General features: G+C 39.4%; 7 protein-coding genes across 7 annotated transcripts in view; 4 read left to right on the top strand and 3 right to left on the bottom strand.

The window, feature by feature from the left end:
* The window catches only part of BATDEDRAFT_35363 (uncharacterized protein), a gene marked incomplete at its 5' end in the record, with an annotated part of 6,711 nt that extends 3,572 nt beyond the window's left edge, over positions 1 to 3,139 (top strand). The window contains one exon of the mRNA XM_006679915.1: positions 42 to 3,139. Coding sequence (XP_006679978.1) covers positions 42 to 3,117 — 3,076 coding nt within the window. The 3' untranslated portion in view covers positions 3,118 to 3,139. The remainder of the gene's footprint in view (positions 1 to 41) is intronic.
* BATDEDRAFT_19922 (uncharacterized protein) lies at positions 3,129 to 4,115 on the bottom strand. The gene is made up of 3 exons (XM_006679761.1): positions 3,853 to 4,115; positions 3,534 to 3,798; positions 3,129 to 3,445 (listed from the first exon to the last, which is right to left on the bottom strand). Exons 1-3 carry the CDS (start codon positions 4,087 to 4,089, stop codon positions 3,198 to 3,200), a joined length of 750 nt encoding a protein of 249 aa, XP_006679824.1. The 5' UTR covers positions 4,090 to 4,115; the 3' UTR covers positions 3,129 to 3,197.
* A 492-nt stretch (positions 4,116 to 4,607) lies between these two features.
* On the top strand, positions 4,608 to 5,954 carry BATDEDRAFT_35361 (uncharacterized protein; the record flags this gene model as incomplete). The annotated part of the gene is made up of 6 exons (XM_006679914.1): positions 4,608 to 4,770; positions 4,836 to 4,906; positions 4,981 to 5,074; positions 5,136 to 5,350; positions 5,427 to 5,717; positions 5,777 to 5,954. 6 exons carry the CDS (start codon positions 4,608 to 4,610, stop codon positions 5,939 to 5,941), a joined length of 999 nt encoding a protein of 332 aa, XP_006679977.1. The 3' UTR covers positions 5,942 to 5,954.
* Positions 5,955 to 5,977: 23 nt separating this feature from the next.
* Positions 5,978 to 6,883, bottom strand: BATDEDRAFT_89855 (uncharacterized protein; the record flags this gene model as incomplete). The annotated part of the gene is made up of 1 exon (XM_006679979.1): positions 5,978 to 6,883. The coding sequence occupies one exon, from the start codon at positions 6,881 to 6,883 to the stop codon at positions 5,978 to 5,980; it is 906 nt and encodes a 301-aa protein (XP_006680042.1).
* A 589-nt stretch (positions 6,884 to 7,472) lies between these two features.
* BATDEDRAFT_25711 (uncharacterized protein) lies at positions 7,473 to 9,852 on the top strand (the record flags this gene model as incomplete). Its single annotated transcript, XM_006679795.1, has 3 exons — positions 7,473 to 7,535; positions 7,590 to 8,175; positions 8,249 to 9,852. The coding sequence occupies 3 exons, from the start codon at positions 7,473 to 7,475 to the stop codon at positions 9,850 to 9,852; spliced, it is 2,253 nt and encodes a 750-aa protein (XP_006679858.1).
* A 615-nt stretch (positions 9,853 to 10,467) lies between these two features.
* On the bottom strand, positions 10,468 to 12,038 carry BATDEDRAFT_89854 (uncharacterized protein; the record flags this gene model as incomplete). The annotated part of the gene is made up of 7 exons (XM_006679978.1): positions 10,468 to 10,682; positions 10,804 to 10,953; positions 11,040 to 11,144; positions 11,253 to 11,393; positions 11,465 to 11,586; positions 11,680 to 11,837; positions 11,940 to 12,038. The coding sequence occupies 7 exons, from the start codon at positions 12,036 to 12,038 to the stop codon at positions 10,468 to 10,470; spliced, it is 990 nt and encodes a 329-aa protein (XP_006680041.1).
* A 581-nt stretch (positions 12,039 to 12,619) lies between these two features.
* BATDEDRAFT_25709 (uncharacterized protein) lies at positions 12,620 to 14,012 on the top strand (the record flags this gene model as incomplete). Its single annotated transcript, XM_006679794.1, has 5 exons — positions 12,620 to 12,820; positions 12,926 to 13,193; positions 13,272 to 13,351; positions 13,425 to 13,476; positions 13,534 to 14,012. 5 exons carry the CDS (start codon positions 12,620 to 12,622, stop codon positions 14,010 to 14,012), a joined length of 1,080 nt encoding a protein of 359 aa, XP_006679857.1.
* Positions 14,013 to 14,283: the final 271 nt, after the last annotated feature.

The raw sequence follows: 14,283 nt of genomic DNA, 5'->3' as shown, positions 1-14,283 counted from the left end.
ATGTTTGCCATGGCAGCTGGGGCTCTTGTTGCGACGTTTAGTTTGCTGTTTGAGTCTGCTGTTGACGAAGGATTACAGAATATTGACTTTGCTTCAAAGTTGTCAAACATGGCTAAACCAGATCTCTCTACACTATGTCTACGTGGCTTTTCAGGAGCAATTCGCATTGCATGTACCTTTAAATTGGAAACTGAACGTGATGCATTTGTGAGCTCTCTGGCCAAACTTACCAGTCTTGGCAATTTTTACAACATCAAGCCCAAAAATGTCATGGCGATTCGCACTCTGATTGATTTGTCACAGGACTTGGCAGAGTCAATGGAGTCAAGCTGGGTGCAAATTATCAAAACCATTTCCCAAATCGAGCGTATGCAGATGGCTGTACTGCATTCTGCACAACCCAATATGGAGGTGAATGTAGGGTCGTCTTTACGAGATAATCGATCTACTGATTCACACAAATCCACTAGTGATCGCTCTTTTTATAGTGGAGAAACAACAGATTCGGGATACCGTAGTTCGTCTTTTGGCGATCACCTACCCAAAAAAATACCTCCAGCGCTAGAACATCTTGTTTCTGATTTTCAAAGTCAAACGTCTCTGATTGTTATTGACCGTATTTTTTCAAAAACCATCAACTTGTCAGCTACAGCCATTATTCATTTTTTTAGAGCGGTATGCCAAGTATCGTTGGAAGAAGTCGGTATTGATGCCAAAGGACAGCCTATTATGACTGCTACACCTGGTCCACCGCGTATGTATCTTTTACAAAAAATTGTTGAAGTTGCACATTACAATGTTACACGTATCCGTTTTGAATGGACGCAGATTTGGAGAATCTTGCAGCCCCACTTTAGTATAGTTGCATGCCATCCAAATCAGCATGTAGCTACATTTGCAGTTGATTCGCTACGGCAATTGTGCATGAAATTTCTTGAACGGGAAGAATTGGGGCATTTCTCATCTCAGCACGAATATTTACGAAGCTTTGAGTGGATCATCCGGCATACAACATCACCTGCTATCAGAGAACTTGTTTTACAATCCATTACACATATGATTACTGCAAAAGCAACATCCATTCGATCAGGATGGAAATCGATTTTTGTCGTGCTGGCTAAAGCAGGAAAAGGCGATGAACGCCTGTCCAAGATTGCCTTTTCCACTATTCAAATGATATTTCGTACTTATTTTGAAGACGTGGTATCTACTGGTGGGTTTGTCGATTTGGTATCCTGTTTGGCAGAGTTTTCCTTGTTGAAAGGCCAAGGACCAGCACATGACGAACTAGTGATGGGAAGTATCCAGCTTCTTCAATCCTGTGCAAAATCATTGGTGGAACGAGCCAAAGAAGAATATGAATTACCAAATAGTAAACCGCGGACAAAGCGACCGAGTGTGTATCCTATAAGTGGGGCGGCTCCCACGCTTCAATCGAGTTCGGCAAGTACTGGTGTGACTGCCGGAACCGTATCGCTTTCCTCACCTGGTGCTCCTCGAATCAACAACCTTCCTCAGCAAGCCTATCTTATGCCAAATGGATGTGTTTCTGAAGGACATTTTTATTTATCATGGTTTCCTATCCTATCCGCCTTTTCACGGGTTGTTATCGAGTCCGAGGGTGTTCTTGTACGCACGCATACTCTTGAGACTTTGTTTGATATGCTTCGATCAGCTAGTCATTTGTTTGATTCCAAGTACTGGCGTACGATCCATCGAAATATTATTTCGCCAATATTTGAAGATCTGAGTGATCCTGCCGACGAGCCTGCATTCGGGGAGGCCAATTCTGCAGTATTGATTCTTGGGTTGCGATTGTTGATTGAAATGATTTCGTTGCATTTTGATCTTTTGGTGCGTGGATCAAGTGACAACACAGAGCATCCGGATACAGGTGGTCAAGAATTCATACAAAACTCATTGGAGCGAATACTGTTTATTATGGGTAAAAAGGATGATAAACTTGCTGCCACAGGTCAGATTTGTTTCCAACAATTTTTGTTGAACAATGTCCATAAACTGGCAAAACAGGGCAAATGGACGTGGCTGGTTGACAGTATTGAAGAAGCATTCAAACGCACGCTTCCTGTGGAGTTGTTGAATTGCTCTGGACCGTTTAATCCGGATCTAGAAAACAGTCATGGTACGACTACACTTAATAATAATGTAAAGGATGGGTATGATCCACAAGGCGCGGCGATTGCATCGTTGTCGACGCTAAATCGAGATCTATCACAAAACTATATTATAGACATGTCGGAGATTATGGAGTCGGCACATGCAGTGGCAAGAGAGACGGGTGTACCGTTAGCACTAGATGATCTTGATTTTGATCATACGATTATCAAGTGTGTAACTCATCTTGAGCTTCTTCAGACTGTTCGTGATTTCTGTCTAACAGATATATCATCCTCATTGGACACAGTATCTTGTACGGATGGAGTACAGCGATTGGGAGGCAAGACCTACGCGATTGGTGTCATGACAGCTCATGATCGTGATCGGATTCTCAAATGCGTGTATGCAAGTTACACTCTAGCTAGATCGTTCAACAGTCTAACCGATCTTCGTCATGCAATATGGCGTCGTGGATGGGTATCTCAACTTCCAAACCTAGTCAAGCAAGAAACTGTTAGTTTTTCGACTCTGATTGTGATGCTTTTTGGTGCTTATAAAACTCTTGGGGATTCACCAACCACTCTAGCGTCTACTGAATCTCAAGACAGTGTAGGGTTGAAGGAACATACCAAGAATCCGGTCATGGAAGCTTTGATTAAGCAAAGTATGGATTTGCTTGAACGTTACATTGTGTTTCTAGGAGATGCAGTAAAGCATTCGAGAGAAATTGTGTTATGGAGTCCGATTGTTGTTTTATTCTATCGCGAACTACTGAGCACTGGAGATTGGTGGTCGCAAAAAGGAATTGCACATTCCGAACCTACTGAAACCAATGATGGAAAAAGCAAAGGGGTTCAACTCAAGGCTCTAAAAAAGCATTTACCAAGATACTTTAGACTTGCTATTCGAATGATGAGTGTAGATCGACTCGAGGTTCGACAGGTTTTGCAAGAGTTTATGGAGCGTGTTGGAGATGAATATATCTGCATGAATGAATAAACCAATGCATTGAATATCTTTCAAAATGATTGTCATTTATTTTTTGGTAGTATTTCAAGTATTTCAGATTGAAGAATCCATCATGCTGTCTGTCCACCATCCATAACCAAACATTGACCTGTAGTGAAAGATGCTCGTGCCAAATAAAAAACTCCTTTGGCTACTTCGTCAGCAGTACCGAACCGACCCAATGGAATCTTGTTCAATATATCTTGTCGTTTCTGTGTAGAAATGTCTGCAGTCATGTCTGTTTCTATAAATCCTGGAGCGATAGCATTCACATAAATTCCCTTTGCACCCACCTCTGCAGCCATAGATTTTGTAAAGCCTAAAATTGATATATGAAGAGTTGAATTAGAAGCAAAGATTCAATAGGATTCAATAGGATTCAATAGGATTCAACAAGATTCGATTACCTACTACACCAGCTTTTGATGCAGCGTAGATGGACGCACCAGCACTTGCAGTGTTGACACCAACAACTGAAGCAACATTAACGATGGAACCAGAACGATATTTAACCATATTACGCAAGACACCTTTACACATAAAGATTGTACCCATCAAGTTGGTATGAATTGTTGTTTCAATCTGGTTTAATGTAGTTGTTATGAGAAGACTGTTGAGTGACACACCAGCAGAATTGACTAAATACTGAATATGACCCAATGAAGACAGTTCCTAATAGAGTCGAGTTAGCATCTGGATGAGTTCAAGATTGGACATTCCACTTACTTTACAGAGTAAATCTACTTGAGAAGCATCTGATACATCAGTCATACGAATATGAATATCAGGCAAGAGTGAAGAGCCGGATGTTTGAATCAGTTGTGATCGTATATGCTCAAGTACTGGCAAGTTTCTGCTTACAAGAACTGTAGGAATGCCAGCTTGAATGAATTGATGAGCAACAGCCAACCCAATTCCTCTCGATGCTCCAGTGACAACAGCCAACCCTTTCTTAGTTGACATGTTTCTTTGAATACATTGAATAGCAGACATACAAGATATAGATTGAAAGCAAGGTTGTATTGACCCTGTTGATCTAATGAATATCAACATAGTCTAATTCAATATCTACAAGAATAGTATCAGAAATGGATTTAAAGAGTGTTTATTATTCAACTAGTTCAAACCCTTTCTATTGCATTTCACAATTGTATTAACATGAAATCATTAAATATGTCAAATTACATGATAGATAGTCATTGATTCGATATTGTTTTTTAGAGTTTAAACAAGCGATATTCACCATTAAAATTAAAATGGGTTGCCAGCAAGCAACAATGTCACAATGTAAGACATTCATAATATTAATTCCTAAACTCTGCTGTAATAACTCAAAGAATGTAACAAGCAATCCCAAACAAGGATTGAGAATCTAAGCAATTCAACTGAAAATAACTATTTTTAACCAGTTTAATTTCTAAGCGAAATACTTTTTGACCGCAAGATAAAAAGTATTCCATTTACGCGAATACGGCGGTGAAATGACTTCTACATGTGGAAGTACGCTGTTACTTACTGGGTTATGTCTTACTGTTGCGTTCGTTTACATCTACAGAAAAGTTGTACCACATGATCATCAACCTCTTGGAAACTTGGCAGATGTCAAGTCATCTCATGCAATTTATAAAGAGAAGTTTTGGGATAGTAAGTCGATGATGAATTGTTACGTTATATATTGTGATGATTCACTGAATACTAATATTTACTAGGCTCGGCTTATGCTGACCTTCCGTTTGGAAAGACTCATTATTTCTTGATCGGACCAGAAGATGGTGAAAAGGTTGATTATAAACTATTGATGACAACCCATGGAACAAAATCGACTCATTTCTGTTATTGTGAATATCAATGTAGATTGTGTTTGTTCATGGCATTTCATGTCCAGGAGCATGCTTTCCCTCTTTTATGAATGCCTTGGCTAAAAAAGGCTATCGGATTCTTATTTATGGTAATGTGTTGGACTGGAGTATGTTGGATAGTGTCAATTCTAAATCCTTGGTTTACTGTAGATCATTATGGACGAGGTTACTCTGATTCGCCTGGTGTAAATTACTCTCAGGATTTATATGTTGCTCAGTTGGCTATGCTGCTGCAAAAAATCGAATGGACTAGTGCACATATTCTTGGTTATTCACTTGGTGGTGCAATTACTGCTCATTTTGTTGCCAAGTTTCCTAAACTAGCAAAGAGTGTCATGTTTATTGCACCTACTGGCTTGATGACGGTAGGCTACAGAATCTATTTTTTATTCTTGTATTTCAAACGAAACCACTGCTTACATGAATGCTGGAATGTAATAGAAACTTCCTCCCATTTCTTGGATTTTACATGTTCCCATTCTGGGTCCATTTATTTTCTATACTTTTGGTGTAGATGTTTTGTGCAAGCTTTCTCAAAAGAATTTTGTGCTGGATCAACACACCAATGATAACCTGACTCATTTGGTAAAACTCAATACGTTCATGATTCGGTATCATCCAGGCTATCTTCGTTCTTATTTTTCCACCGTACTGCATTTCAAGTTTGGGGGAAATGATGAGTATTTTGCTCGGATAGAGAAATCTCATCCAAATAAAACCATGGCCATTTGGGTAAGTTGTAAACTGTATAGTTTTTGTCAAGTGTAGCACTTTAACCTTTTTATTTTCAGGGTACCGAGGACAAAGTGGTGCCGTTTATTCACGCAGCCGAGTTGCAGCACCTCATGCCCAGCTTAAAAATGGTGGTCAAGGAAAACTGTGGACATTCTATTGTAGCCGAGTTTCCAGAGTTTTGCGTTGAATCGGTCGATGCGTTTTTATCCAAAAACAAATAAAAACTTGTGTATGAAGAACGAGTTTAACTATTTGATTCAATTGCACAAATGAGTGTATCCACATTGACACACATCATGCAACTCTCTCAGATTTCGAAAAGTAAGACTCCACCGTTCACTGCGTTCAACCACATTGCCATCAATCAGATCCATGGTGCGAGGTCGAATAGCGTGTTCCCAGGCAAATCTAGCGTCACCATCCAACACCATCAACGAACATGGGGGCAAGTAAACATGTACAGTGGTATATGTAGGATCAGAAAGAGAAGATTTTCTACGAAATTCCATGACTAAACCAGAGCCTAGAGAGATGATCACAATAGGGCTTATGAATGACGAATGTCTATCTGAATGAGGAGCAATACCACCTCCAGGAAAGTAGTGGTTGATGGTGAGTTGATTTGGAAATGGATATTGAGGAAACAGTTTTGTGTACTGATCAAGAATAGAAACAGACCATTCAGGCATATGGGGTAACTGAGCATGATCCGATCCAACGACAGTTCTGTCAATCTCGTTTCGAGAGTAATCGAAACTGTAACCAAAATGAAGAACACGTCGTCGCTGTAAAGATTTCCATGCAGGATCAGTCGATATAGGACAAGATGTCCAATGAGATTTCAAATGGCAAACCAAATCTAGACTGTTACAGACGGATATAAAATCAGGAACAAGATATAGACCAGGAATAGCGAGTGCAGCATCCGAAGCAGTAGTGATGGGTCGTTGAGGGAATAAAGGTAAAGGATCACAACACTTGTCCAGCTGAGCCAAGAGCAAGAGTTTGTTGTTCCATTGAGAAATTAAAGTGTTGTCTAGCAGTTTATAGCAGTTATAAGCTGATTGGGGAGAGTTGAATAATATGAATGAATGTGGCATTGCACCCAAGAACATTTCAGAACGAATGAATCCAGAACAGCGACCAAAGAGATCAGCAAGCATGATTCCAGTAATTTTCGAATCGTACGAAGCATTGAGAGCGATCAACCAACAAGAAGCATCAACTGAGATAGTATTGGTGATTTCAACAGTATTATAATCCTCTGTAGTGATGATTTGAATTTCTGGATGCAATTTGCGTAGAGTTGCCAACATTTTCTTTTTTCTCTTGAATACCTGCCATGGTTTGAGAATCATCGAGTTGAGTAGTAATTTGACATTGTATTTCTTTTACAGTTGATTCACGTGGAATGAAGCATTTTCAGTAATTTGCGGTGTTGAATATCTGCTGCGCTTGTTATAAAATGAGTATTTATACAATACAAAGAGCAAGTTTGAATTGAGATTGACATTTTATGATTAGAAAGTTTGAGTGTAGAATCGTTTAAAGACTCATTTCAAGACTTGTACGCTCGCGTTTATCATAAAAAAAACTGCAGTTTTAGTCGTTGAATAAACCAGCAAGAAATCGAGGCAATGCGAAATATTTGTTTTATACAAAAACAAGCGATTAACGATTTACAGTAAATTCTTTTACACGGCCGACAGTCTAAACAATTTGTGTTTCTGCACTCCGTGAATACGACAGTCAATGTCATTTGAGCCAGTTCGAGCCATTCGAGCTACTCTGACATGCATTCATTGCGTATCAAAGGTAATTGATTTATCCTGACTGTCTACACACATCATCAGCTAATTATCTGTATAGAAATCAAAGTGTGATCGACTCCGTCCTTCTTGTTCTGCCTGCAGAAAGTCCGGATTGTTGTGTTCTTACAGGCCTCGCAAGTCCAATCTGTCTGCTACGCATGGCATGTCATCTTCAGCTGTCACCGCATCGTCTTATCTGCCTTCATCAGCTCAAACTTTACAGGACAGACTCGAACGATTAGAAGCAATTGTAGGTCAGCATCAGCAAACCAACTCTCTATCTTGTAACGATCCTGTTGATCCTCAGTCTTTCCTCGCTCCTATAGCAACGATCAGTAATCCTCCGTTGGCTAGAGAAGAACTGAAAGCTTACTTTATCGACTCTCTTCGTCCAAACATCTGTCTTATGACTGCTGAACAGATCACCCATTGTTGTGCAGAGAGTCCTTTGGTTACCTTTGCTGTTTGTGCACTTGCTGCTCTGTTTGCTCCTGCTTCCTTATTGCCTGCTTCCAAGTGTCATGAGTTGTTTGTTGCTTATTACAAGGCTGCAAAAACTGGTATTGCCAGCATGTTTGAACAGCCAGAAGTATCTTCCATCTTTGGATTATTGCTAATCACCATGGTGTCCAGTGCTGATCGAGGTAAAATTGCTCTAGGCAACTTTTCTAAATGGTTTCACTATTGCATGTTCTAATCTACTCTTTAAATTCTCAGGACCAAGAGTCACTTATTACTACGGAAGTGTTGTTCAAATGGCCATGCGTTTGGGTTTAAACAACGAATCTGCCATCTCAAAAGCTCAAAATGATTTCTATAAATCTCTCATGCGTAATGTTTGGTGGTCCATCTACATGTTTGATCGTTGGTTGCTAACAACCGAAGTTGGCATCGAAGCTGTACGAGATTCTGATTGCAAACTCTCTTTACCCGTTTCAAAATATAATCTCAATCAGCTTTCATCTGCTGCTGCATTGGAACGTGCTCAATTGGAAATCTCTTTAATGACTTCTGATTTACCCTTTGTTCCTTCTCTTCCACATCTCGGTATAGAAGGAAGTCAGATCATGCTGGCCAAGATCAGTGGTCGTATTGTATTGGCAAATCGAGACGCGGCCAACATTAAAATGACCATCAATCCTGCCATTCAACTATCACTTGAACGCTCACTCGATGACTTTGCTGCTTTTTTACCCGATATTGCAAAACAGCCAGAATTGCTGTTTAAACCTTTGGAATATCAAGACAAGGATCCATTGACACTCGAATGGCTGCAGAATAAATGGCGAGCTGTATTCATTTCCACATCTTTGTTTGCTGCTCGTGTCACACTCTATCGCTACACTTTACTGGATAGGCTCGAAACTCAAACACCTGAATATATCTACACTACAAAAGACTTTACCGAATCATTCAAGGCAGTCACCCGTGCACTGGAACTCATTTCACTTCTTCAGCAAAATGGTGCCGAGTTTGGATCGCTTTTTGTTCTTTTGCTTGCAAATCTATTCAACATTGCGCTGGTATTACCCGTTTGTGTCATGATGCCTTTAACTACAAACCAAAAATTCATTGTAGATTCTGCACTAAAAGCATTCTGTACTACAATGGATATTTTAAGCGCGAGACTCTCTCCTACACCGAGTTATTCAGAAGTCGTTCGAACCATTTGTGCATCGGGAAACAAAACATATGTCATTGAAGCCATTAAACTGGCTGCCAAGGATATGGATTTACCACAATTACCTGATACTCAGGATCAATCAGATGCTGGAACCGATACTGCATCCGGAACTGTGAGTCCTATTGGAATTATAATGGCTGAATCTCCTGCAGCTTACGTTACAACTGGCGATATGCTATCTGATGTTTCTGCTCACATTCAGCATGCTCAACATGTTCAATCATCAACTTTACTCTCACAGCATCCAGCATTTTCTCCCCCTTTAGACTTGTCACTGCAGCCCATAAATTCAATACCCCATTCTCGGCAATTATTCCTACAGCAGATTCAATTTCAACAGCAATTACTGCAGGCTTCACATCATCCTCTTATTATTCCTGGCTCTAATCTCACACCTATGCCACACACTCTGTTTCCTGCACCTGTTTTGGATCCATTACTGATCACTACGCCTACCATACCATTAACAACTCCTGTGAATACCGTCATAGGTAATACGTCAAGTTCAATCCATCATTCTGCTGGCACGACACTCTCAAATACTACTGATTCTACTCATGTTGAAAAAACTGAACCGCATACGGATCCATTATTTCATGAAATACATGAATGGGAATACTCTTGTTTTTCAAACTGATCCGCACAATTCAATTCTGCATCAATGACAATACATTACACTATGGAGTGTTTTTTTGAGTCAAATACTAGATAGGCTGTTGTATTGAACTAGTTTAGCATTTGGTTATAATGCTCACTTGATAATCGTGTATCCAATTCATGAGATACTTTTTGTCAAGGTTAAAAACTATCGATAAATAAAAGGTACTATTGCATACACGATCTGGTTTTTCAAAATGACATGCCATCAATTAAACCCGTACTACCCTGCTACACTATGTATATCTATTCATCTGACATATTCTCATACACTTGATGTTTGATGACATGGCAAGACAATTCATGCCATATCATATTGAAAATGATTGATAACACATGTTGCATCTCATCGACTACTGTATTAGGATTTTGTCAACTATAAATACCGCAAAAACAAACACATTGATGAAACTGATATAAATGTTGAATTTACAATTTAAATCTGGATACCAACAAACCATAATTCATCTACCCAAACTCCAAAGATTTCATTGCAATCATCATTCTACGAGACTTGTAATGTAAACTGGGTTATTTTAAACCCATCATTTAGTAACCGATTTATTTCAACACGTTACGCGGCATTTTTAAAGCATTAATCGTGAATAGGAATACGTTGTCCATCAAATCCACATTCGATATGAATTCCTGCATCTTTGGGTGATTGCTTTGATGCAATGTACTCTTGCAAGTCGTCATAGTCCATGCTGTGACTTAACCCTGTAAAGTATCCTTTACCGCCTTTGGCTAAAGCAAGAATGCATTCGTGTATGGCCTGATCAAACCCAAAATGCGAGCAGTGCGGTTCAACTAGTAGGGTTTAACCCATTGAAACATAAACGCATGTAAATTGGGATGTATTATACAATAATTGAAAAGAATGGATATGGATTTTCCATTTGATTGAAATGAATTCAAGAGGTTGACATACCATTCAATGCGTCTATAATCAAATGGGTTGATCCTTTGATGATACTGCCAGCTCGCGGTGGTATGGCATTTGCATCTGAGATGTAAGTTAGATTTTCAAAGCGAAACCCAAGCGACATGAAGGGTTTAGTTCCATTCTTTCCATGCTCCACTAGCAAACATCAAGCGTATACATCAATATATTCTACTAAAGTCAGCCATTGAATTTAAACAAGATCCTAGTCATTAAAGCTACACCTTCGAATGGAATGACTGTAAGCTCGTTATCAATCAAAAATGGGATTGGTCCATCTGCATTTTTTTCAATGATGTTGAATCGGACTGAGGGTACATCGCCGCCTCCTACATCTCGATCAAATGTGTAAAACAGATTCATGACACGATTAGTTTATCTTATTGGTTTGTATTCAACACGATGTTGGTAAATGGATGTGGCATTCAGATTCTTACCCGTAGCTTTTGCACTATCGACCATGTAGGGAAAGGCACGAGCAACTACTTCCATAGTTTCTTGATCCAAATAAATATCTACTATTTTTTGAAGTCTCCTATCCTCACCACCAATCGTCCATTGACGTAGTTCATCCAGCCCTATCATCCAAGTGGGATCAGACCCATCTGATACAAACTCGATCATAATAACTTGAACTATACAACTGTACCGAAAATGGCATCGGCATGACCATGGGTGAGAATCACCGCATCGATATTCCGAAGTCGATATTCTACAAACCACGATAATGCAGAATCATAAAACGTTTTTCCACAATCAATGACTACATTCCTATTAAAAAAAGGTGAGCTTACAAGTAGATAGAATGCATGAATGACACCATCATGTGTAACACAACCCAAAACTCTATGGAATTCATCTCACCGCATGCGACCATCTGAATGCATGAACCTCACAACACCCGATGTATTACGACGCCGGTTTTTTGAAAAGTGCGGAAGATGAAGCAACGGCAGCTGAATAGAACTTGCTGAATCTTGCACTAGATGAGGTTGTTGGTAGGTAATGGCTGACAAGCACACCTGATTGACAAACAAATGAATTATATAAAAATGGTCTAGAATATCCAATGCGATGATGAATACTAAAGTATAATCCATCGCAACTGATAACATGCAATGTACCTTGCAGGTTGGAATTGGGTCTTTGACTAAACAGTGAATGTTGGGTACTGAACCAGAGGTTCCGGTTCCAAGAAAAATAAACTCTTTGACTTTACCCATAGTTGTATCTGTAGATGAATGGAGTGTCCAATTGAGTATCCTTTAATCAAAATCGTAAATTTTGGATTTATTCGTCAATCAGATGAACTCGTTCTAAATAGTCATCATTGGCCAAACAGCTGTTTAGATGGTCACGATGAATGTATCCGATCTACAGCTGCCACCATTTATATTAATCTCTTGATTCACCATACTGGTTATCACTCTTGATTCTGACAGATTTACAACCATATTCACGTAAAATGAAACACTAAATAAGTCAATGTATAATGAAAGTCGCATGATAATTCTTGTCACATTTACTGGTCAATAATGTCCTCTCAATTCATTAAACATGACTTGCCAACCACTCAACAAGCAAAACTATTGCGAGGTATAAAACTTTATGGTTTATTCAACCCTGCTAACATTCACGAGCATAGAAATGTTTTTGTACGGCATGAAATGGTATGAAAAGTTGATTCAAAAAGCAAGTTATTTTATCAAGAAACGCAAACTATTCAATTAGTGTTTATTCCAAACCAAAAGTTAATGCAAGATAAACACAAATCTACAACTTTCCAGGTAAGCGCGAATCCAACATGAACACAAGAGGTATCAACCATGATGCTAGCATTGAAGAAAGTCGAGAAACCATTTCAACCGAATCACCAGGCCCTTCTAGACCTGCATCCGCTTTATGGCGTAAAACTAAAGATAAACTCAAAGTCACTTCACACAAGTCACACTTTCACAGTGCTGCAAAGGCAAAACATTACGTATCTGGCTCAACGGATGAACGTGTAAGACATTGAAATATTATAATAATGCACACTGTTTGTGTATAGAATCTATTATTCATTCTATCTGTATTTTCATTTGACATGATTCAATAACATGGCTTGAAGCGCGAACTTTTGAGCGAAAGTGAGGATGACCAAGATGAACATCAGGATCAAAATCATCCCCATCATCGTCATATAGAAATAGAATCAGAACCAGAAGAATACAGTTACAAAATAAACCATCCAGGAATGGGTAAACTTGCTAAATCCGATGCAAAAAGTCCAGACGAAATGCTGATTGATATTGAAGAGGTAGCGCAATTGACCAACTCTAATATTGGCAAGATTCTTTCGCGAGGCGATCGACTGGATGATATGCAAGGAAAAGCGGGTATGTCACTATAATCTCAGTCAGTTTTGTTGACTGAATTGATAAAGTGCTAATTGAATGTTGGAATCATTTGAAAAGCTCGATTGGAGGATGTAGGTGGAATGTTTAAAAAGAGAGCTCGTGTCCATCATGCAGCTACTTGTATGCAATATGTAAAGGTATGGTTTCTTTATAAATAATGAAATTAAACTACTTGACTGCAACTAACATCAAATATATTGGCCGTGTCAGAGTAATTACCTATTTGCAATGTACGGTGGAACAATGTTGTGTATGATCATTCGTAAGTGATGCAGGTTGAGAAAATGATGGATCGAGCATGATATCTGATCTAATATAGATTGTCTTGCAACAGTTCTTATTTTGGTATTCACGAGTGGTGCAAGTGTATCAAGACCACCCACTGGGCCAAAATTACCTGTACCGATCGGTGGATCGCCTCCTTCGGCACCATTACCGCCAGGACCTGGAACGCCCAGTTCACCACCATCAAACGGTGGAGGAACTACTGGAAATCAAGGAGGATGCCAATGTGCACAACCTTTTCCCTTTCCGATGCCGTATCCAATGCCGTACCCAATGCCGTATCCTTATCCACCACCACAATATCCACCGCCTCAGTATCCACCGCCTCAGTATCCACCACCTCAGTATCCACCACCACAATATCCACCACCACAATATCCACCGCCTCAGTATCCACCACCTCAATATCCACCACCTCAATATCCACCAAGCCCTACAACCCAGTACCCATTACCTTCATCAATAGAATCCCCAACAAATCGTACAAACACAACGACATCCACCACTTTATGAGATTGTGAACCCTACTTGACAAAGTTGCATCAAAAAGAATTCGCGCGTATCTAAAAATCAACAGTTATCCTAATTTACATTTAAAGAAATCATCAAAACAAGGTAGATGCTATATATCTACACAAATAAATATCGAGTGCATAGTTGAACATGTGGTACGAAGCTGCCTACAACGTCGCATCACCAAAATATCAAGTTTCTTCTTGGATTAAATAAAAAGGAATAAAGATGTCATCATCTTAAAAGGTGTAACTAAAGCAAGTATAGATCC

This window comes from Batrachochytrium dendrobatidis, assembly GCF_000203795.2.
Source record: "Batrachochytrium dendrobatidis JAM81 unplaced genomic scaffold BATDEscaffold_8, whole genome shotgun sequence".
Taxonomy (NCBI): Eukaryota; Fungi; Chytridiomycota; class Chytridiomycetes; order Rhizophydiales; genus Batrachochytrium; species Batrachochytrium dendrobatidis.
The sequence above is the reverse complement of the archived record's forward strand: the minus strand, read 5'-3'. Positions and strand labels throughout refer to the sequence as shown.

Bases quoted from the DNA above. Each gene is read 5' to 3' on its own strand.
- BATDEDRAFT_19922 (XM_006679761.1), bottom strand. From the start codon at position 4,089: ATGTCAACTAAGAAAGGGTTGGCTGTTGTCACTGGAGCATCGAGAGGA. The intron at 3,799-3,852 runs GTAAGTGGAATG...CGACTCTATTAG, and splicing joins AAGTAGATTTACTCTGTAAA to GAACTGTCTTCATTGGGTCA. The intron at 3,446-3,533 runs GTAATCGAATCT...TATCAATTTTAG, and splicing joins ATCAAAAGCTGGTGTAGTAG to GCTTTACAAAATCTATGGCT.